Genomic DNA, 24,833 nt, shown 5'->3' on the forward strand with positions numbered 1-24,833 from the left:
CACTGTGGTGTGGAGTTTAGGCGCGGATCTAGTGATGCTAATGGTGCAGAACTGTACTAGCGGCGTGACAGGGGCGCAGTCCACACCAAGCGAAGCGGCACGCGCGACTAAGCTAGTGGCCGGGGTCACTACTAAACACGCGGGCGAGATGACTGCCAATATTTGTGTTCAACTCTAAACGACCGCCCCACGTGAGTACCGACCGAAGAGGTTGCGGGTGCACTGGTGGTGGAGGATTGATGGGCGGATGATAGGCGAAGGTCGAAGGGCGCCACTCGGTACTTACTTGGTGCATGGTGGGCTGCTGCTGCTGCTGCTGCTGTTCGAGGACTTTGTCCGTATTTAGTCAGAGGTAGGACCGGACCGGCACCTGCGGGTGCAGGGCCGGATGCACGAGGGTCGCATGCTGCAGTGCGGCGGCACTCGGCAGCTCAGCGGCCGCCGCCGAGAACGCTAACGGGTGGTGCCACAGTTCCGGGGCACCCGGAAAAAACGGAGTACCTAAGTCTGGCAAGAAGAGGAAAGTTAGCAACGGCGTTGTTGGCGCTTTTACTGCTGGGTCGGAGGGGGGGGTAACGTTTGGGACTGGAGGTTGAGAAGTTGAGACGGTTCAGGGCCAAGTGACCGAATTCTAACGAAACGGGAAAAATGGCCACTCGATCCACGCGATCGGATGGCTAGAATTGACGAGTTCCCTTGCACGCATCTCGTACGTATGTCCCTCTGAGTCTGAGTGTGTCTGTGTGTGAGTGTGGATTTGTTTCCGGGTGGGGTGGCAGCGGCGGCGACGGCGGCGTGTTTTGCTGTGTGTCGGGTGGGATATACGTGCGAGCGCGGGTGGGTTTCGGGTGCGTGGGCGGCACACGCGGCCGGTGCATGAGAGGGTGGAACACGTGCGCAGCTGCAGCACGCCCGCGGCGCCGCTCCCGCCGGGGTGGTACAGGTGTGCGGCTCTGCACGATGCACGATGGCTGTGTGACTTTGCATGTTTCTAACGCTAGTTTATTTCGACAGATTTACACGCGTGTCCCTGGGACAGTGGGAAGGCAACGTTCTAACCAACACAACAGAGTGGTGCCCAGTGGAACAAAATAGCTACACGGTTTCTGAGGGGAGGGCGTGTGTTGGTGCGTTCGGGTGAGGTATCATAAAACATGGTTTCTACTTTGCTCGTCGTACTGGCTGGGAGATGGCAAAAGAATCGCTACCGCAGAACGTTTGAAGCTAAACAAAACCAAACACAGGTTCGCTGAGGTCAGTGAGCCAGAGAATCAGGGAAAATCAGAATTTCGAGAAAGATTGAACGAACTTTCGGTAAAAGCTTTTTTCCATCGGATACGTTTGAAGTCATTTAAACGGAGGGTCCCACACGGCCCTCGAACGAGGCACGGAACGATGGCGATGGTTCGCGAAAAATCCAGGGGCGGGAGAAAGGAAAATACGGTACGAGAAACGAAAAACAAAAAAAAAGGTACTTACGTCCAGCAGTAAGTGGGTGCATCAATGCAGGATGTGCAGCTGTGGCCGCTGTATTAGGTTGTGGTTTTGGTTTGCTGACTTTAGTGTTACTCTTGGCGAATTCCAAGCGTATGGTTTGGGGCATATCGGGATCGAAGCGTACACCTTGCTGCAAGATTTATATTTTTTTTTGTTTGGTTCGTGTGTGTGTCGATTTCCGTTTCCGTTTTTTTACAGTTGATTTGCGATCGGTTTTGCAAATTTTCGAATCCCGTTTTGGTTTATGGTTTAACAATGCAGGGCATATCATATTGTTGCACAATGGTTTGGTGGTGGTGGTGGCGGTGGTGCGGGATAGTTCGGGTTCGGGTTTCGGGTGCAGTCGGGTCGGGTGGGATTGGTTTTGGTGCATCCATTACAAAATGCAACAACATTTGTGTCGCCATTTGTGTTTGCGCATCGATTGAATCCAGCAAAAGTCGGACGCGATCGGAAGGAAAAACGGTTTGTCGCAGAGAGAGACAGAGAGAGAGAGAGAGAGAGAGGCATAAAAAGAGAGAAATGGAAGAGAGCAGAAGAAAATAAAGGTTTATGATCCGCAATGGTTTGTTTTTCATTTCACTTTGTTTACACAGGAACGGGAAGATAGGCTATCGCTATCGCTCATTCGCGGCGTGGTTCGTCATTAATGTTCGTGTTTAGGTTTAGATTTGTAAGGATTACCAGGAAAACATAGTACCAGCGGAACGTTGACAGTAGGAGAGGGGCAAGTTAAAAACGTAACAAACAGAAAAACGAAACACACCCAGAGTTGGTTAGTCAAAAATGTTCCAAAAGCTCTTCGGTTCGGGTCAGTTGGGAAAAAAAAATGTACGAATTGCAAGCATGTTCGTGGTGACGGTCCCGAATACCAACTCGCCTTTAATGAGGTTAACTTAGTGAACTTAACATTATCGATAGATTTTCTGATCTGAGTCTGATTTCGAGCGGGAATATAAAAATTGAGCAAGTTGTTGAATAACTAGAAAGTACTGTTGCTGCTGCGGCGGCGGCTGGTTGGTGCGTAGAAGAAGAAGTGCACAAGTGAACCGCGGCCGAACGCGGAGCGATAAGGAGCGCTTCGTTGAACCAATAGAAGGACTAGTCGTAGGCTCCAGGCACAAAATGCTTGGTCGCTTGCTTGCTTGCTGGTGTGATTGTGTTGGCTTTGGGAAACATTTTACGGTTCCAACCCCCGGTCGGGGCGGTTCGGTTGGACTTAAAGAAGGGGAACAAGTCAAATGGTGAATGCAAACAGAAACGGTAAGAAAGAAAACCATATGTTGCTCACACAGCTGGCAGGTATGATAAAGAATCTGGGGATTTCTAGAACCGTCGTCGGTGACGCGGAATGGTGTTACCAGAAAGGACACACTGCTGGCGATCAAACAGGGACGAGCTTGCTGTCCGACATCGAGCAGTGTTTCGACAGATCGATTAAGACCACAGGCTAACCAAATGTGGGGGTCAGTAGTGAGCGTGTAATGGTGGGCGTGTGTGAACCAGTGTTGGTGAGTACGTGGTGTTGTGGAACGTTAGTTTGGTGAGTTCGGCATTCGGTTACGGGTAAGCGTGGCGTGGCAGTGACCGGATCGGACACTAGACTACCGACGATCTTGTGCTATCTCATTCGGTTAGTCTAGTTAGGCTATTTGAGCAATGTTCTTGGAATTCTGGTTCCCGCGCTTGTGTCCGTGTGTTGCGTGTTGCTTGTGTTTTGGGGGGAAAATTAGGACTACTAGGCTACCGCGTTAGTCCAGTGTGTGAGGCAGTGTATTTTCAGTTCCGGGCCGACAGCTTTGAAACACATCAAACCGCTTAGCTATGTGATCAACAAACAAAATTATACAAAAAAAAACAAAGTAATAGGGAACGGTGTGAGAAGGACATTCGTGGGTTAGTAGTTGAGAACGGGAACACAATCAAGGTTAGATTGCAGGTGTTTAGTTTGCGTTTTGCTTCCCGCTCCGATGGCCAAGATACGGACGAAGGGACGATAACGTTAGCCTAGCCTAGAACGGGCCACCGAGCGACGGTGTGCGATGCGATGGGTGACTCTGGGGGGCGGTTTGGGGCCACCATCGTACCTGTAGGTCCTGCTTAGCAGCCTCCGCTCCGGCTCGGGTGTTAAACGTAACGAATCCAACCGGCTGCAAAAGCAAAAGAGGGTGATGGTAAGCGTAAGCATCCTACGGCCCAGTCCGGCCACACGCCTGGTTCCTTAGTCCACGTTACTTACCGACGCCGTTTTGCCATTTTTGCTCGTAACCTTGAGCAGTGATCCTTCGTAGCCCTCGTAGGCTCTGAACAGTAGATACAGCTCCCGTGGCTTCGCGTCCATCGGCAGCCCGCTGACGAACAGTGTGCGCACCTGCACCGAGAAGATGAAAAGGAAAATCGTTAACGAACGAACGCAAAACGGCGAAGCGGCGAAGTCTATTGTTCTCGGAACGGACGGAACGCGCCGTCAATGGTGGATGAAAATTTGCAACATAACAGTGGGCATTAGCTTTCCGTTGATTATCTCGTCAGAAGTTTCATGGTTTTTGTGTTCTGCCTTCGGGTGGAAAAACGGCCACTTCGCCTGGGCCGAATGGCCGTTGGAAATGTTGAGCGGAAAATATTTCTTTTCTATCGCAGCTTTCTTTAGAATACCTCTTTTGTAGGACGAACAGTTAACACCTGCTTTAAGCTGGCCACCGGTCGACTGGAAAGCTTTCCGGAGCAACAAAGAGCAACACGTTGGGAAAACTTTGACGTGGGGAAAGAGCCGTGAACGTAAGGTAAGCGGCTAGAAGTTATGAAATGAAATTAAAAGATTTATAAGATCCGGGCTATGCTTTCTATGGTGACTAACAAAGGCAAGATTCTTAAAGATTTGTGCTTGAAACGAACCAAACATTGCGAATGCCCGCGGGCGAGAACTCAACTTCCGTCGCACAGAAGAACACTTGCCATCAGCAGCACCGTTCGTTGGCCAAAGCAAAACCCCCGCGGGCGCGCGCCAACAGAACTGAGAAGAAATGGAAACTTTCTTCCTTCGAGGCGCTTTTTGGAAGAAAATGGACGAACCCACATAGCTTCCGAAACATTTTTAAAATAACAATTTGTTCCCAGAAGCCAAGCGAAGCCTCAACAGCCGTTCTTGTTGCGTAAAACAACAACAAACAGCAAACGAGCGGGCGCCAATTGTTTTGGGTTTGGGCGGCGGCGGCGGCGGTGGCGATGGTAACAACAATAATTTCGTGGCAAGTTTCGGCCGCACGCCCCCCCAACCCGGCTTCTGGGTTCTGGAAACTCATTCCGTCGGCGATGTCCGTTGCCCGTCCGTTTCGAATTTCGTTTCGTTTGGTCCGGCGCCGGTCCTGGGCTGGGGCGAAATGGGAAATTTAATTTTTACTTCATTCCAAAAGTTCCGGCAGCCATCCTTCGGACCGAAAACAAAAAAAAAAGCGGGAAGACGTTGTTTAAATTACAGGAAGCGTGCCCGGCATCTTCGGGACGTTCACTTGTTCGTCGCGGCTTTAATGGGCTTGTCTTGTGCATTTTTTTGGGGAGCCGAACCTTGGGACACCACGCGCTCGGACATTGTCGTTGTCTTTTCAGCCCCAATAAAGATCTCTATCTGGACAAGTGTTTTCGTGCCACTTTTAAACGCTTTCTCGCGGCGACGGGCGAATGTGGCGAAGTTTGCTTTCGTTTCGTTTCGTTGATACGATGTCGAGCAAAGCTGCTTATCGTTTCCGATAAGCAGCCGGGCGGTGTCGACAAATGGACCTGAAAACAAATCTTGCCCTTGGTTTCTTGGGCTTTCGTGGCACATTCGACTTCCATTGTGGCCGAATGGAAATTATAGTATTGGTCGAGAGTGACCAATCAATATAGCCAAAAAGTTGTACTCTAGCCTATAAATAGTATAAAAAGAAGGCCAAGCACATAGTGCTACCTTCATTAAAAAGTTCCGCGAATTTATGAAAAAAATCAGTCCTTCAAGCATTTCTGAACCTCGATTCTGGGTATCTCCATTAGAGGCATCTTCGATTTTTCCATGACCTCCTGGGTACTGAAATGCGTTCCGTTCGCGTTTTTGACGGATTAATTCACCTGAAAATCAAGTATTTGGCGATGTCAACACGGTCCTTGTTTTGTATGAAACTTAAGTCTTTTGGCACCAACTTGGCTGCAACACGTCTACCATCTCTACGAAGATTAACTTGCGGATGCTGCCCAACATTTCCTTCACTTTATCAACGTTTTGTTTGGTAATCGATAAACTCACGACGTTTTCTGAAGCATTGGTACCACTCGACTGCTGCTGTTTTCTGTAAAGCGTCGTTCTGTAACGCAGCTTTCCAAACATTTTCAAGGTTTGTGCACCGTTGAAATCGTTTTGAACAAAAAAATTAATGCAAACTCATTGTTGCTCATTCAAATCCATTCTTAGAGTTCTCAAAAATCGTAACATTGACGTTGTCGTTAACTTTCGAAACGTTGAGGAAATGAAACAAAAAAAAATTGACAACCGAGTGCTAGGAGCGCCAAACAGCGATCATTGCGGGATCTTTTTGATCAAGGCGGTGCATGTCATTAAAATTTTATAAAATTCCAACGTTGAAAAATGAAATGGCAAGCCTGGTCTGTTGGAATATCATCCCATATCCCCTTTGCAACATAATATTTATGCGTTCCAAATATTCTGATGCGGACAGAAATTGCATCCGTGACGATTACATTGTGACACGATTAACACGACCCGACAACACGTTGTAAGGCACGTCAACAATGTAGCGACGGCTGCGATGACGGTTCGATTGAACCGAACCCGATTTAATATTAATAAATTGACAGTTTTTATTCCCAAACCCGAAAAGCATCCCAAGCGCAACAGGCAGACGATCCCATCTCGGCGGACGATATGCATATTTCAAGTCCAATCATCGACCCATCGACCGGTGGTTACTTTTGGTCACAAATTAGTTATTGCCTTCGTGGGCCGGTGCCAGCTCCGGAATCGCCCGGGACAGCAATACATCGCCGATCTCATCAACGCGGTGTGTTGCTCATCGTTAATGCATTGAAAGCGGTTTTTCCGGACACACCTTCCGGCCAAACTGATTCCCGATCGGGCGAATTGGCCAGACCGTGCGTGATAAAGCGTGCAGTAATTGGTCAGTCTCTTCGTGGCGATAATTTCATCCTCGCTGTTCATCCTGGTGGATGGCTCGCTGAGAAGTGGGCTCCTTCGTACCTTCGGGCACTAGGCATCGGGGCAAGGCGATGTGTTTAACTCTTCTCACCCAAAAACGCTTAAAAGACCGGGCCCCTCTCCGGGCCCGAAGGATGTTAGCCGCCGGGTTAGCGCCCTAGGGCCACCGGAGACTTTGCAAAACTTGCCCGAACGCGGGCAAGACGTGTGCCGCGCGGCCCGGCGGCGTTATCGTTTCATTTTAAACGAAATTAATTATTAACTATGTTACCGACTGAAACTTTCCCACACATCAGCACCATCATCGCCATCATCATCGGGCACCATCTAGTGGCATAGGTTCAACCCAACCCATCCTGGCGCAACGTGAGGCTTTTCCAATTAACTTCCACTGGTCACTGCTGGCCGGGCGCCATGGCGACTATGGTCAGCTAGACCTAGAGCCCAGCTAGTGCCTGGTCGCTGGGCGCAGGTCAGTGTGGGAAAATTAGAATAAAGGCAGGCAGGCAGGCACAGCTGAGTGACACCGTGAGCCACGGGGATAGGTGATTAAAATTTTAACCACAACCAGCCCGGGTCGGGACGTCCCGGGCCGGGAGTGATAAGAGGGAACCTATCCACCTGCACTACTTTCGCCGTTGGATACTTTTTAACGATAAGTAGTTTTAAGCCCATGAATAAACGAGAAGCGTATGTCGAGTGGCCCGAACGTGTGCACGTTTAGTGCGCCGATACACATGTCTTCCGGGATCCTGGCCGGGTGAGGTCGGTGTGTTAGGTATGCAAAATTCACCCCACTCCAAGAGCCCGGTTGGACCGGTCGGTAAGGGATCCGCCGAAAGCGGTGGAGTGGAGCAGTAGTCGGCAAATTAGCTGGCACCAGCTGGCCGGAGTCGCACTCAGCATAAAGCTGGGGACGGCACTGGAACGCGGCCTCTTGCGGCCGTTTTAAGGACACTCTCGGCTCGAAAGGGGACCCTCGAGCACCTTCTTGGCCGATGCCGTTCACCGTAAAGAATCGTTCATCACGGGCTCGAAAGGGACGCAGTACCTGATCCATCATCAAGGCCCAATTTAGCATTTCTTGTGTGTCCCGTAGAGCGCCAGGGGAGTGGCGCCACGTTGAGTGCTGTTTGTGTGTGTGTTAGTAAATATTTATTCCATCCCGGAACCCAGTGTGCGCCATCACGACACCGTAAATCGATGATTTATGTCCGCGCGCCCAGATGCTGCTGTGTTGAATGTTTCACCGCAGCACTGTGGCTCGATTGTGGATTATAATTTTTTCCAAGGTTTGTTTCCACTGGCTCGCAATCCGATTGGCTATGGCCTCGGCCAACATACGGAACACCCGCCTTAGCGTCCCCGAAGGGTCCACGGGGCGAAGTGCAAACTTTTAATGAGCATTCTTGAGTCGGTTATCAATCATGATCTGTGGTCGATGCCGGTTCATTCTGGGAATTGCCCTTCCGGGTTTGGACCGGTCTGCGGATGTTCCCTCGGGTTCCCGAGCGGTACGGATTATCAATCTCAATGAGCAGGCATCGAGCCTTAAAAACGGGGCCCCGATTGTCCTGTCGTGTGGGGCTACGGTTTTGAATAATGGTGTACCCCGATGAACGGGACATTGAGAGGGGCCCCTAAATGGGATTGTGACCTGTTTCATTTGATTTTGGATCATTGTCATTGATCTTCGAACCCTCGGTGTTTGCGAAAAGGGATCACGAAAGCCCACGATCGCAAGGGAGTGATGAATTTTCATTTATTAAGGGCCCCTAAATCACCGAGACCGAATAATTGCCAAACTTGGGTAATGAGCCTGTCGACCGGTCCAAATCCGACCGGAACCGGGCTCGGAACACTTTCCCAACCGAGGTCCTGTAAAACCGCGAGCACGTGATTAACTTATTGCTTCTCCCGTGACCGGGAACTCCCCGGAAGTTGGCGAGTTTTGTGTGTGCGTGTGTGTCGTCGAGTCGCGTCGCTAGGCACCGATGTCAGCCTGTGTGTGTTTGCCAATATTTGTCACACTAATTAATTTAAATTCTTGCCACGCCTTACCGTGCGTCTCGGTGGAACGCAAATGTTTAATTAAAGCGGCCGCCGCGTACCCGCTGTTCCGGGATTGTGTGCGACTTGAAGGTCTACTAGCGCCGGGAAGGACATAAGACCGGTGCTCGGTCGTGGATTTGGACCACAAGCACGATGGAATGTAAAAATGCCGGAGCCAAGAAGTTGTTTTCGGGTGAAAAAACAGAACAATGGTCTCTTCCTGGCCCCCGGTTTTTTGCGCCCCACTTAACGCAAGGACATCGCGCGGAGGGTTCCTATCAACCCCCAACGACCCCCGCACGAGAACACCGATCGTTCATTACGTCATGATAAAATAATGACAAAACATTTATTATTTCTGTAATCCGAAGTGGATCTGTGTCCTCCGTTGCCTCCCCTCGGACGGACGTTGACTTTGGACCGGGGTGATGGGCCGATTTGTGGGGTCGAAGGCCACGCCGAAGGGCACCACAATCTGGTGACGGCAACCGGGACAACTTTCTCGCTTCTCGGTTTGACAAACGCGCGGAGTGCGTATCGTTCCGGTTTTTTTTCCACCTCGCCGGGCCCGTAATCCATCGAGGCGCTCACCGGGAACATCCTGCGCGTGTCCCACACCACCGGAGCGCTGGCGTAGGCCGGCCGGCGGGCAACCATTGTCATCATCCATCTTCTGGTTACGCCGGCGAAAAGTTCTCGGAAAAATACGCCACCAGCGTGGCCCGGGGGGTCGGGCAAGCCACGGGTTTTCCTGCGCACAGCCTCCGGCAATCTGGCTCCGGCTGCTCTCGACAATCAAGTCACTCGACAGATTGGGGCACGCGGGGCAGCGCGAGCGACGCGATAAATTACGCGCATCGCTCAATTTGAATGGGAAGATAATCATTAAAATTTTAGGAGCGTGAAATTTTCATCAAACTTTTCGTGGACCGTGGACGACGGCGTCCTGGTGGCAGTGGCGGTGGAGGTGGTGCCATGTTTCTTGCGTCGTGTTTAGCGAATGGAGCTGGAACGAGCCAAATGACTTTCTTGGTCGTCGAAAGGCGGTACGCTCTCGGTGGTGGGACAAACATCGATGACTTAATTAATTTGTTCTTGTTCTTGTTCCTGGGCGCCGCGACCGCGAGGCACCGGAAATGGGGGGTGAAAAGGGCGATTTTAAAATTAATGTTTTCCCACACAATGACGACCTAGACAGCCGGTTCCGAGGGAGCCCGTTCGGCGCGACTGATTGATTGCCGTGGGCTTGATTATGGTTCTACGGCGTTCTGGGCTTGCGTGACTGCCGCTGGGGAAATACTGTACCGAGAATTTGGTTTTGGTTTTGCCAATTATTACGTCATCAGATTGTGCTGTCTGTCATTGCCACACTGGCCACGTGAAATGATTGTACACTGTACGGCATGGAATTAGGAAGCTCAAAGTAATAGCTTTTCAAAACTTGCAAGCATTGCTGTTACAAGCACCGTCTGACGTCTTCTCAACGGTTTGACGGTAGAGGACTTGCGTTAAGATAATGGACGACTGTCGATAATGAACAAAGCGAAGCATAAGTGGCGAAGCCACCGAATCGCGATGCTTAGGCTGTTGCGGGAGCTAGAATGAAGCGCGAGAGAGCTCGAGTATTGTGACACACCAGAACACAATACGCGGTTGTTAGACAAAATGGGTCTTTAAACTCCGATACGTGACAAACAATGAAGCCTAGAGAGCTTATTCGCTCCATCAATTACATGAAGACGGTCTCAAACTCAAATAGTAACGTCAACGCCAGACAATGCTTAGCATTGAACTTGGACACATTTAAATACATAATGAGACTATTGAACCTGCTTCGGAAGGCATTTCAATTATTTTTAGAGAGTCAGAAAATCGTGTCAAGCCATTAATCAGGCCAGACATTCAATTGTTGGGTTTCCTGGCTAAGTTTTCGTAAAGCGTTACTCAACATTTCAAACGTATTTTTATAAAACGGATGTAATAGTCACAACCATCATCACAATGCTGCGATGTGATTCTAATTCGAGTTCATTACACTTAAACAATCGATAAAAAAAGATTGTGATTTGCGGTCTACTATAAATCAGTCGCCATGAAGCAATCAACCCAAGGCCGATCCTTGGCGGTTTATGAGTAATGTTACAAATCTGTCCCTGTTGCCGTGCCAGCCTTTTAAAAGCCCTGCTCCAGTGCCAGTTGCACCGTTCGCGCTAAGCCATAAACATTCCAAAGTGGTTTATGTACCGAAATAAAGACATCGGAGCAACACGGAGCACTGGGCGTCTCCATCGACCACGTGTTGGTTGGTTTTGGGGCCGCGTGGTAAACAATTTTATTTTCCCTCTGATTTTCACTCCATTTCACCCTTTCGTGCAGGCCACAGCTTGTGCACGATTCTATGCTTCGCCCGACAGAGAGGCCTAAATGGACATCGGGGCACGGCCACGGCGTCTTCTCATTTTTCTCCAGCAAGGCTACCCCAGAAGACACGGCACGCGCGGTTTGTTCGATTCGCTTACAAGTGATACGGGGTATACATATTTATTCAGCAAACACGGCCACGATTAGGGTTGTGGCGGCCCACGAAGCAGCAGCATAGGCTCCTGCTGCCCCAAAATGATCCTAAGCAAATATTCTCGGCGTGGCCCTTTTTGGGAGTCGGAGAGTCGCCGAGATTCTTCGCCCCTGCCAGGGGTGGGTGAGTGTCCGGGGGTCGGGGGGAAAGTGTGTGTTTTACCGGATTCGTTCAATTTGCTCGTGTCCCTCAAAACCCTTCCGATGACAGCCATCGGAAACGCCCGACGCTCGGTTCTTGCGGGCGATGGCGAATTCAATCTGCCCTCTTCGATCGTTACAGTGCGCGGAAGGGAAAAGACCACCATCAGAAGCTCACCAACACCGCAAGACACTCACCCACGCTCCCTTGCGATGGTGCAAAATGTTGCGCCACTTACGCGTGTTTGACGATGTGTTTTCCCGGTGCCGCCGGTTGGTGGAAAAACTCAGCCTCTGCGTCGGGCGTCTAGCTTTTCGGCTTCGCGCGTTAATTGATGCAGAGATTCTCTCGGTCGGTCGTTGGAACATCGAAATTAGCATCCGCCGTCCCGAGGGTGAGGATACACACCAAAAAGCCCGCGATAGGGATTGGGGTTCGAAAGCACTTCTGGCGCTGTCACTGCAACGCGTAAAGTGCGCGCGTCAAGCGAGACGACGACGGCAGAACGGCGCTAATTACCGCTTGCGTACCGCTCAGGGGTCTCGTTTTTGAAGGCTGCACCGTTCCGGGGGTACGATCCTTATGGCCCACCTTATGGGTGGGTGAGGACAGGCGAAAACATAAACACCCTGATTTGAAAGGGGGCGAAGAAATGCCGGGGTCGTTGCCGCCAGCGAGGACTAACGACTTAATGGGCGATAATGTAGTCGCTACAGAAGTGGCTTAATGAGTGAGCTTATTGAGCATGTTCTCGTGTGATTAGAAGCCAATCGATGGCGCCGGTCTCCGTCGTACGGGTTTTAATGGGTGGCACACTGGATTTTGTAATCGAACACGGATTAGATTATAATAATAACCACGCCGGGGCGGACCCTTTTCGTATCGACGGCACAATGTTCGAGATTCGTGTTCGAGCCACGTTTAGCGCAAGGTTTAGCAATTTCCTTTCAATTCTACAAAATGAAAGTCGGGATACTTTCTGGGCTTTTAAAACTCCATTGGAAAGTTGGTAGCAACTGAAGCAGAGCGCCAAAAGCAACACAAACAGCGATGAGAATGCTGCACAACAAAGATGTAAGCCTGCAGGCGCCAGCACAAAGAAAACGAATGTTAATCCATCATGACGCGCCGAGCCAGGCTATGTTTCAACTTCGCACACACACCGCGGATCATGTAAAAACCGTTACACGGGCCGCACGTTCCGCGAAACTCGAAACAACTGTTCGCCGATGCTTACCTTATGCTTGGTATACTTCACATGCCCCAACAATGCTCCAAATAGGGCGCTATTTGTGAAAATCGCGCAAAAGATTATCGGAAACGGTGATGAAACCAAAACATGTGCGTGCCGTGGAATTCAGCCCAGAAATCAGTGACCGTCACAGGACTGGCCTATTTTTGCGGCATTGGTATTCGGCCTGCCGGAGCTGCACCAGGATTATGAAAAATTCCACCCGTTTGCGGGTCGCTAAATATGTCCACATTCACCAGCCGGCCCACCGCCAACGCCAGACTGTGGGGGCCGCCCTTTGCGTCGGTCTGGTAACAAGGGCCCAAAAGTTCGGGGCTGATAAAATTTTCAGGTCACCCCGGCCATCCATTTTCATCCGGTCGGGTCGGGCTGCTGATGCTGCTGATTACGGATTTGATTCCTAGAGCCGTGGCTTTCGGCTTAAACTACTAATTAAAATTTATAAGCTTTCCGCCACCCCTCGAGAGGACCTCCTCGAACACACACACGCATACATTGTCCATGGCGCCCCGTCATAACCCATCAAAACACCGCCTAATCGCCTGTAACCGCGCCACACGCATATAACACTGCCGCTGATTAGTCTCCCTCCGTTGAAGGATGGGTGTAACTCCTCGTGAGAACGGCCACGCTGGGTTGGGTTTGCGTGCCGTGCAGCGCCACCGCGCCCAACGGTTGTTGCGTGATTATTAAATATGGATTTATTGTAATTCGGAGTGGAAGCGTCCCTCGTCCACGTCCTGGCTACGTTGATCGGTGTTTGCGTGCGAAACTTGAGGCTCCCGGTGGTCTATGGAATCCATTTTGGATGGATGCCCGAGAAATGTACGCAAAACAACAACAGGGTGGCTCAAAATTTATGTCCACAAAACTATAACGGGTGCCATTAACCTGGGCGGGGGCCGATAGTGTTCGTAATGCAATACATCATTGTTGAAATGTGTCAAAGTTTTCGCGACCCAACGCCGGTTGAGTGACATGCTGTAAAAGGTTAAAGGTACCGAAATATTGCCCTACAACTGGCAATAAATGGCGAGTGGCGAGTTTGTAATTGAAAATGTGTGTAAGGAGGTTGGAATTTATTTTAATATTAGTCGGTCGAGCCAAAAATGGGTTGACAGTAAAAACCCCATCCGTCTCAACGGCGACATGGCGTAACAACGATAATCACAGGGTGGCAAGACCTGTGGCTTTGCCATGTGGCACACATATTAGTCGCTCACGCGCGTGAGATCGGCTTCCGTGCGTGTTGCATTCGCTAGAGCCACGAGCCAAACACAAAATGGCCTGTGCCGTTATTAGAACGGAGAATAATTTAATCATACAGTCAGTTCCCGTGCGGTCCCTTTAGGTGGCACTCTCCGAACAAAGGTCCCGGGTTCGCGTCCGCTGACCTGACATCGTTCGCTGCTTGACCCCTTTCGTAAAAGTAGTGGAAATTGTGGCTGAACAAATCACGACATGATTTATTCATTTTATTAGCATATACGAGGCGTCCTGGGCAGCGCGTTTTTGGGTGCTACCAATTGAACTTCTTCCCAGGAAGGCGTTGGTCCTACTTTCACCCACATCAACAATGTGTTCGAACAATCCACCTTTGGGGCGCGCTTGTGTATGGTAAGATTAATTACGCGAGATCAGAAAATGATTGGCCAGTCGGAGCAATAAATGCCAGCCGTTGAAGGAGTGCCCAGCCGAGAATCACTTCAACTACGCAACACTAGGCACACAAAGCTAGTGTGCTGTCGGGTTAATAAAGCCGTACGGTCTTTGTTTTGGCGCACCTCATTAGTATTTATGGTCTCCGGCACCCTTCGCGGGTGCCAAACTCGGGGACCCTTGCGCCGAAAAGTCGGCCATTTCGACAAAGTTTTTCTTTCTGTCGCGCTCAAGGAGCGCTAAGATTCGTGTCTCCATTAGAGAGCCCCAGCTTCGGCTAATTAAACTAATTACGCTAATGCTTCACACACACACGAAAGGGGCACAATATGTGGTTGTGGTGCCGGGCGTGCCACCCGTTCTGGAGCTTTCTTTTTAGGGCCCCTAAACTTGTTCCTTAATGTGGTTACACGTGAGCCGAAGCCGATAGAAACCGCAGGCAGGAAATGAATCATGAGGCTTCGGTCCCGACCGCTGGGGCTCTTGTAAACTTCATAACGAATAGGCGCCCGGTATGTGTATCGTGTAATGTATTCGTTTTAAGGGTGGGCGAAAAATTTTCCGAAATTTTCCGAAATTTTCCTGAACCTCGGGACATATTTTCTCGGCGGCGAAAGTAGGCGGTCTCCGGTGAAAGATTTCGCGTCATTTTTCTCTTCCGTTCTTTGCTGTTTTGGATTCTTCCCAACAGCGGCCAACAAATTCGCTACACCTTCATCAGAAAGCCCGCCAGCCAGCCTCTGGTCTGGTCTGCCTCTGAAAGGGGTGAAAATTCGTTCTGCACGGATGTGTGTGGTAATGATAGAAGCATTAAGGAGGTTTTTTTCTTCTTTCGGCCCAAACGTTTCGCCTCGAGGCGGCATTTATGGTGGGTGTGTAGGACGCTCTCATCGCCACGGCCCGCACGATATCGCCGATAGCTGCGGGGCCAAATGTGGGTAGCGTCTCCTCATAAAACTTGATGCTTTGTTTCGCCACGGTGGACTTGTTACGTGAGTGAGAAAAAGCTGCCGGCACCATTACACACATTACAAGATGGCGTATCGCAACCCTGATCCGGTTATAAAATAAATAACACTACACTGGAGATTTGAATTGATTTTCAGTTTCACGCCACAATCCGGTTGCTTCCTGCGGCTAATAGCTTCAGAGGATTATAATTAAGTCCGGGAAAGATTCTTCGTCGAATTTGGGCGATTTATTCACTCGATGGTGCTTGGAACGGTTTATTGTTTCCTCGAAACGAACATTCATGCTAATGATTGCACGGCATTGGCCGCCGGTAGGAGTGTTCCTATTTGCCTCGAAGACTTTATTCTCTCACATTCAAAGGTCCCAAAAGTAATAGCATGTTTTGTTCAACTTTTGCATTATGCTTCCTTTACACAACAATTTTAATAATGTACCTTTTGATAACCGTCTAACGGCCACATGCAGAGTGATTTATCGACGTTTGGTGTGCCTATGGTTGATAAATTCTGAAGGTTGTTCCATAGTTTATTGCAATCTTAATATTAGTTAACAGCAGGGTTCCGAATGAAGCTTACTTGCTCAGGTGGAACACTTTATGATGGATCATTCTATGCAAACATCATCGTACGCCTCACGGTGATATTGATCGTGAAAATCGGTCAATACTCATTGAAGGACCCTTTATTAACCAATACACTGGTTGCCTTTTGAGTGCTCATATACCTTTAAATTGCGAGCGGTTGCAACATTACTCCAACCATCCTGGATTGATGACTTTTGCGTTTGCTTTTCCCATTTCCAACATAGGCACGTTGCTTGCGGAAAATGATGTAAGCACCGCACAAGTATCGTGCTGACATGACTAGCCACTATGTAGCAGCGTTGCTTCAGGACGGTCCCAAAGCGGCTTCTGCGGGAAATGCGCGTAAAAAATAAGGGCGTAGGTCGGTCGAGTAGCGCAACAGATATTAAATTATCAACCACCATGGAGAGTAGCCCTGGCAGATCGAGGGCGACCATCGAGCGAAACAACTCGAAATGGGCAGGTGCGAGTAAAAACAGGAGGTCCTACCGTCGGGGCATGATTTTGTGTAATTAAATTTTCGAACGGAAAAATTAAATTATGACATTATTTTAGCGCACGCAAGAGGCATCTCTCTGAGCGCGGGACACGAAAAAAAAACACAAAAAATGGTGCCGAGCACACCAGCTCTAAATACCGTCAAGGCGGTATGGCGGCAGCATTGCAAGGCGAAGAAATGTTTGTTGTGGGCCAGAAATGAAAGCAACAAACAACAAGCGGGACCCATATACGCCCAGTGCTGCCAGGGGACTAATGAAGAATGATGTATGATGTGAGCTGTGGGCTTTTGTGAGCTTTTCTTTTTTCCGCCCCACCATTCGGAGATATTGATCCGAAGCGTGTGTGGCTCCGCTTTTCTATGCTGCAAACATGTGTTTGCCGCTCCACCCCGAAAGTAAACACACGGCAGGGCTGCGATGGTCGCCAAGGCCGGTCTGCTGGAGGGGCGTAAAAATATGTTGAAAATCTCGGTAAAGCATCATTCTGGGAAGAAATGCCGCGCCACAGACTGAAGCGGATCGTTTGCTGGGTGTTTCGGGCTGGATAATGTGATGAAAACGTCTGATAAGATTATCATTATTCATTCCTTTTCAGCGAAATGCCAAAAAACTCTTCAAAAGCGTAAGAGTGGTAATTAATTTTTTGCGTAACGTTAGCGGTGATTCGTCCTTTTTTTGCGTGTGTGGCATCCATGATGCTTCAGAACAGACAAACGAGATTCATGTTATTTAATGTTTTCATCGTTTCATCGAGAGCAATCGCAAGTCTTTTGCCTGAAACGTTCTCAAATTCATGAAAATTCAGATAACTCGGTTGCAAACAGTCATCCCGGAAAGGCTAATTTTGTCATATCTGAACTTTGATCTGGGTTTGACAGATGGTCTTTCAGTGAACCGTACAAACTACGAGCTCGACGAAAAATTGCCACAATTTTTTCGTGTACTTGGATCGAGCAAATACTTTGCTGTTTCAAGGCCAAGTGCCAACCGATGGCCAACAGTATCCGGCGTCACAGGCAACTGTTGTTGTTTAATTTTAATGTATAATTACGACAGCGATGCACGGAGCCACCTATAGCAACTGAAATATGCTTTACGAAGCTTGATTCGCTTAACACAATGCACTCACGGCAGACTCGCCGCCGCTGGATTTACAACCGTATTTAATCGTCGTCCAGATCGTACGGACGAAGCGTTCTGATGGAAATGCAAATTTCACTCACAGAACGAAATAAAACCAAGTTCACCGTCCCAAACTCTCGCCGGTCCGGTTCGGAGTTCCGGTTCACCCTTCGCAAATTATGCATACCCTACTACCACCACTACTACTAGTGCTAGCTGTGGCAGCTGCTGCTCGACGGCACATGTCCCGAGCCTGCCGGCCGTCAGACACCGTCGTCCGGTAAAGGTGCCAGAAGTCCCTGGAAAAAAGGGACTCCGGATAAAAGTTGTCTCGCTTTCAGTTAAAAGAGCAGCGGGCGAAAGATAAATAAGGATAACTAAGGATAACGAATTTAAAGTTTATCTGTCGCCCTATCCAGATCCCGGGTTTTCGGTTTTCTTCTTCGAAGCCCTTCTCGACGCAGTCACAATACGATCACGGTTACGGGTGTGCGCGCATTCTGCTGGCCAGCCCAGGGCCCAGGGTCGCCGGAAAAGCGGAACCTGTTTAGCATTTTAATGATGTTTGTTTGCGGAAGTGATTTGTTTTGCCGCGCCGTGCCAGACGGAGAAGCTGTCAGGGACCTGACTTACGCGCGATAGAGCAAGACCAGGTCAGCAGCCGGTGATGCGAAACCTTTTTACATTTTTAACTAGGTTAATTGCTGGCCACTGCTCGTGGGGATACGCTCCGCACGCTTACGGCTCATGTTTCGGATTAGGGATCGCTGTGTTTTCGGGGTCAGAAAATTTAAACTGTAATCATTGTTCGGTCCAACAACTTAAGGAAACCATCGAGCAGTTTGTGCAATCATAAAGTTGGATTGAAGCCCCTGAAGCGAATCCGTTTCGAGCGTCTGCTCGATGCTGCTGCAGCGTCTGCGGCAACACGCTAAATCTAATAGTCCACACACTACAGCGGAAAGCAAAACGCGTTGCTCGGCAGAAGGGCCCGTCCCCGGCTGAGCACGGGTGAACTAGCCGGAAAACCCGCCGGCACGTGTCAGGATTGCAATGCGATTATGACACGGGCGGTTGCACTTTCGAACTGCACTCTGCAGACCGAAAATGCAATCCAGAAAAGCTTCAATGTTCGCTGTCGGAACCACAGAGTCAGCTACTCTCAGAGTTGGTGTGCAATGCACATAAGCTGTCGGCAAGATTCTCTCGAAGTGCTCCTCGAGGATTCGCCGGGTTCTCCGCTAAGAGCACCGACTGTCGAAGAGAGCAAAATTCAATCTCCTCGGCAAATCGGGCCCAGCGTGTTTCTGGAGCATATGCAAAGGAAAGAACAATAAGTGAATTTCACCACAAGCAAATCGTGTCCGCGACCGAGTTCTGGCTCGGCACTCGACACCGCGACGAGAATGATAAATTAAAAATCACCTCAACACCTTAGCCGATGCGGTATGAAGCGCGCAAAATGAAAAGAAACGCTGACACGGTTTCACTCTTTCCCAAAAATGGCTTCATCGTGGTGTGGCACGTTGGATCGACGTTGGAAACAACGACCTGCCTGCTAATGGAGAAACCTGGTGCCGGCCGAAACGTTACGACAACCGCGCGGTGTCTTCATTACACCAGAGGACGCCGAGTAGAAGGCTAATACAGACGTCTTCAAGGAAGCCTCAAGCACTGCGGTAGACTGTGCCGCGAGCTGCGAAATGTAAAATCCACCTTCTGCCAAATGGCTCCATCTTGTTGGCGGCAAGTACGGTAAAACGACATGAGCTCCTGGCCCCAAAGGGAAGCCAGGCGGCCACAACCGTCCGCCCAAGAGTTGCAAATAGTTTTCGTTGGCATTACGGTGCCGTTCCCACGGAAGACCACCGGTGCGTCTGGGCTCCGGGACAAGCTTTGCTCAGTGGCCCTAAAGTGCCGTGAAAAGGTGAGTCAATTTTCGTATTAAGAAAATCGTTTCGTCAAGACGAACCAAAACAGCCAAACAGGTCCCCGAGAATCTCGGACGAGATGGCTGCGGAGCCAGGACGGGGCGTGCTAAGTGAGTGAACCCATTAGAGTGGTGACTATTTTAAGGTTTCTCCGGCTACACTCTCGGATTTCATGGGTACTCGGGAGGAGCTTCTGGAACTCCGTTTACTATTTCCGGACCCGACGGCGACGTTGGGCGCGCGTTCGTCGGTTCAAAGTCGGGACCATTAAATAATTTCTAATCGGTCTCGGAGGTCGGTGCCGTTCGGTGGTCCACAAAGCGTCCAGCAAAGCCCGACACACAACCTGGGGCACGTTCGTGGTGGCCCGAGTGCGGAAAGATTCGCCGAGACCCGGCGCTACGCAGGTTGCTCGCCTGCCCATCCGTCCGTCCGTAGGTGATGTGAGGTTTCCGCAAAACCCACTCAACCAGACCGTCCTTTGGGCGCCGGGCGCCGGGCACCCGGTGGAATGTGGAGCCGACCAAGCAGTGGTTCGTAAAACTATCATTTAATTATGAAGCTCGCCGAAGTTCTTCGGCTTCGCTCTTTCAACCAGCTCCTGCTCCGATGGAACTCGAAATGTAACGCACACTCTCTTGAGCAAACAGAATCATTAGCCACATAGTGAATGGAATGATAATTCATTTGGCACCGGAATGGCACAACTTTCGGAGTGCATAATTAAGCAGAGGAATCGTCAAGGGTTTAATGAAGACTGGAGACATTTGCTCAATGTGACACAATGTAGCAAAAAGTGACTGTTAAGAGTCACTGTCGCCTGGGTGCCAATTTTGCTAAAATTAGCTGACCATACGGGTACTTAGCTCGTGCGTCTTCTGGTTTGAATGGTTATTGGATCACATCGCGAGCCTCATATTCGAAACGTACCTGTAAAGAGAGGACAAAAATGAATTATTAGAACTTGTCGTTATTTAACATGCTCGCCTCGCCAAGGCATTCCGCAATTGGTTTTGATGTAGAACAATCTTCAGAATATTCTCTTTGTTTTTTCTCCAATTCGTAATTTTGGAAATGTTTTACTGTTAACTGATTTTTTATCGGAAATTGTATCTGTTTTCAAACTATTTGAAGAAACAAGTCAAATAGCTGTCAAAAACATTAAAAGTCGTCAAGAAAAGAGACTGAACAAAGCAAATAAAAATCCGAATCCGAAAGAACTAATCACCGAAAGAACTCACCATCAAAAAAATGGCTGCCAACATCCTTTCGGCCATCAGGTTTCCATAAAACTTTCTTGTTACATTCTTATCATGTTGTTGAATCGCTTGTCTACACCGCGAACGTTTTTTCTTCTAATCCCGATCCATCAACGCTAATGGTTGCATCAGCCACCCAGTGTCCTTCCACCCAGTGGGCCACGGCACGACGTTAAAACAATCTACCTCCGCGATAAGAATCTTTCGTTTACGTGACGCAATATGCTTTATGCTCCCGAGCTAAACCATGCCTAGCACAACATTCGTAGTGGAACAATCGAAACAAACAAAAAAACACAACAAACGGCCACGGATCAGTCCCAGCCTTGCAGTATGAGGTTTAGAAACAAACGCTCACGTAATGCGTCGATTTTTCCGACATCGTCACAAAAACGTAAAGAGAATGTAAAACGTATGGAAATGATGATCAAATTACATGTTTCGATGTAATGATTTACCCCGACACACACACACGCGCTCTGTTTCCCATGGCCCCGCGAACCCAGCGAATATGGCGCACAACAGTTTAGAGGCCCGCTTTTTGTTGGCTCTCTAATAGCTCATTTTTTATTCACGCTTTTTGCAGCGATTTTCCCTTCAAAGCGGAGCGAAAAGGAAGGACCTCTGCACAGAAAAGAAAAGAGAAACCACATTTCTGAATCGATAAAAAGTGACCGTTTTTCTTTGTTTCAACAGGAGCGGCCCTTGCATGTCGCACGGCACGGCGTAAGGCAGCGGAAATTGAGCAGAAAAATCGATCCCTTTGCACGACAATATGCCGCCGGAAAAGGTTTGCCGGGGGGGGAAATTTTTCCCGAGGTGCCCTCCCATAACTCAGAGACACATAATAAAATGCAACAGTGAAACCAGACACGGTGGCGTCACTAATGGTCCTTCCCTGGCGGAGTAGATGGGTCACCGTCATGTACACCGTGGTGACCCGATCGAGCCGGCGGATATTGCGTGAAACCGTTGCGTACCGGTGGGTTGTGATTAAATTAGTCACGATGGCACGATGTGACCAGTTCCGGTCGAACATAGGGCTGTCCGCGGTGCGTCCACCGTAGCTTGAGCAATTCTTTCTTCTTCTAGCCCGTTTCTTGTTCACTCTCCCCGACGCAGAAGGGTCGAGAAAGAAAATGGCGCGGCAGGTGAATTTTTCATGAAGCAAATCCAAAAAGGGAAAGAAAATGGAACCCGGTCCAGCCTCTCGCGGCTGACGTGGGCTCGGCAAGGGTTTGTTTTAATTTTAATTGGCTTCTGCCTACAGCACGTGTCTCTGGAGCGGTGTACGTGCGCGAATGAATGAGCGAGGAGAAAAAAAGGATTTATTTTGTGTCCTTTTGTTTTCCTTTCGAGGGACAGCTTCTCAGCGGCCCCGCGAAAGCTTTGCCGACATCCGACACGATGGCGGTGGAAATTACTCTTGTTATCCCCGTCATTAGTCAGATAAATAGGCCGCGGCTCTGTTTCGCTTCAAGTGGGTCCTTTACACCAAAAAAAAAAAAAACAGAGGGCCAGACCAACCCCCGGGGCCGAAGATGGCATTCGCTCGGTGGGCCGCCCGCAAGGCGTTCGTAATAATGGGAAACTGTGTCTTTTAAATATCTTCAAGTAGACGGAACCGTTGCAATGGTTACGCTTTATTTTAATGACCCGTAGGCAGACGGGTAATTAAAGTGCCCTGGCGACGGCCACCGTAAAATACGACGCCACGGTCGCGTAAACTAAAAATTGTGTTTTCAGCCAAGAAAGGTGGAATGGAGTTTTTGCTTGGCTTTTGTTTGCTCATCGACATGAATATTTGAACACAGCACTCGGTGCGCAAAATGGAAAATGGTAAAAGTTTTACGTTGCCAGTACTATATTCTACCATTCTAATCATAGCTTTTGGCATAATAAATTCAAAAGGCTCAAGGTCTCAATCTAATGCCAGGCCGTAAAGAATGGTAATAATCGAGTGTGCTGTGGTTCGCCATTTTACTGGCAACGGTCAAGCGTGGATACCAGAAAAGTAGGCAAATTGTAGCCATTTTGTGGAGGCCAAAATTCCTCCCCTTTTGGCCGTTGAATGGTACAATTGAGCTTAAAATATCGTAACAGGTGACAAACCGTTTTACAATTGAACAATTCACGTGAGAGGAATGGCTTCAGTTTTGCATCATTCGATTTGCTGCTCTCGTTGAAACAACGAACGGCTGGAGAATGCTTGGTAGTAGCTATTGGTATACAGTATTTTGTTTGGTTACTAATAACTTATAATAATCTATGCCTTGGAATTCTTGGTAAAAGTCCTTTCAATCAACCAACAGAACGTTAGTTTGGACACTCATCATTATAAATGTAGTTTCAACGTGCCCATCAATACTACAAATTGCGCTTCTTCTTACAATTAGAGATTATTTAAAAGAATTCAGAACTGATGTAAGAACTCTCGATAGTACTGACAGTTCCATTGAATCTCTTTGTCCGGTGCTCAACATCAAGTATGCTACAAGATCATATGGGATCCAACACGTAGGCGTGCTCTGGTCTTCACTAATTGCAATCTTTTCCCAATTTGGGCCGCTGTTGGGTAAAAGAAAATCCTTTGTACTTCGCTAACCACGTGCGGTGCTAGTAGAAATCGAGAAAAGCTATGGCTTATTCTCTGTCAACTCTTTCCACGTTAGTTTTTCGTTGGAACCTCGCAAAAAGGGGCGGCCATAATTACGGAATCGTATGTTCCAATTTCAATTCCTTCACAAGAGTCCAGCGAAGCCTGGCTTGGGTTACGCTGCTGAAGTGGGTTGAAATGGGAAAATGGCCGCAATCCTTTGGGTGATGCATCGGAACCCACAATCAGTGTGTTGCGACGTATAAACTTCTACTCGTACGGCCTCACACGTAAACGGCCTCTGGCCGAAAGCGACGAGCACGAGTTTCTGGTGCAGTGCGCATCCGAATGCACCGCTGAACACCTTTACCGAAGTCCCAAAATTTGCGTCCAAAAGATTCCCGCCGAGGGCTGCAGCCGGTGTGTGTTGCTCCGGAAGCTACTAGACACCAGCCCAAGTCGGGCAAATCACTTCTTAAGCAACGATACAGCTCCGTGCTCGTCGGTCTTCGGCCCGGTCATGAATAGCTAACCACCCCCAGGAGGAAGATTGGTTTTCGGTGAACACTTCACCATCGCCACTCATTTCCAATTCTGGCCGCTTTCGTAACGAAGATGGCCTAAGGGCACAGGCGCCGACAGGCCGGGGCTCCCCCTTCGGCACCGGGACCGTGAAGCGTGGGCCGTCCGGAAGTGCAGTGCTTCTGCTTTACTTCTCGTTTTTTGCTCATACGGCACCACTGTATCACTGCAGTTACTTTCTGCCCGCCGGGCGTGGACCGCGGCGTGGAGAGATGTGGAGCGGGACTCGGCCTCGGACCGCCTACGGCCCGAGACGTAGGAGTTCATTTCAAAAGGACACAAAGGTAGGACTTTACATCTTCACATCGTGCCACGTACCAAGCCCAAGTGGAGAGTGGTCATCCATCGTTCCATCCGGAGTTCTCGCTGGCCCTTCCCCCCGGGCATTAGAATAGGACAGGCCGGAATCTTCTTGGCCTCCGGTTGATTTCCACACACACACACAAGGCACTAGAGAGCGGATCCCACTCTAGTTAGTCGCATTGCTGGAGCAATTGTCGTTCTAGTCGTCGTCGTCGTCGGCTTGGTTTTACAACGGGGTATGTTTGTTCAGCTTAATTGCTGCTACCGTAACACTGCAATTGACTGCAACGTGCTCAAGTGGATGCACTTGAATGCCTGCTCTCCGGGTGCTGCAACACTCCCGGTGGACCTCCCTTGGGTTTCGCCCGTCCTTTAGAGTTTACGAATCAGCGAGCAACATTTTAGTAACACATTTCGTTCGACACACACACACACACAAACACACGTCAGTCAGGCCGTGTGGCCATCTTTCCGGTTTGGTGAGCTCTTCGGTGAAGGCTACCGTGTGCCTTATGATGATGATTTATGTTTTTTTGTTAAATAGATCTCTCAGGGTTGCTGGCAGGCTGGGGCATACATCATCAGACATCCAACGACTTTCTT

The 24,833-nt window shown here is 49.3% G+C and overlaps 1 protein-coding gene across 1 annotated transcript in view; it reads right to left on the minus strand.

Annotated features, from left to right (window-relative positions):
• Positions 1-346: 346 nt before the first annotated feature.
• The window catches only part of LOC128273722 (protein couch potato), a 98,260-nt gene continuing 73,773 nt past the window's right edge, over positions 347-24,833 (minus strand). Inside the window, exons 2-5 of the mRNA XM_053011752.1 lie at positions 3,737-3,868; positions 3,585-3,647; positions 1,480-1,627; positions 347-507 (exon numbers count right to left, since the gene is read on the minus strand). Coding sequence (XP_052867712.1) covers positions 347-507; positions 1,480-1,627; positions 3,585-3,647; positions 3,737-3,868 — 504 coding nt within the window. The remainder of the gene's footprint in view (positions 508-1,479; positions 1,628-3,584; positions 3,648-3,736; positions 3,869-24,833) is intronic.

Source organism: Anopheles cruzii, chromosome 3 (genome assembly GCF_943734635.1).
Source record: "Anopheles cruzii chromosome 3, idAnoCruzAS_RS32_06, whole genome shotgun sequence".
In the NCBI taxonomy this organism is placed as follows: Eukaryota; Metazoa; Arthropoda; class Insecta; order Diptera; family Culicidae; genus Anopheles; species Anopheles cruzii.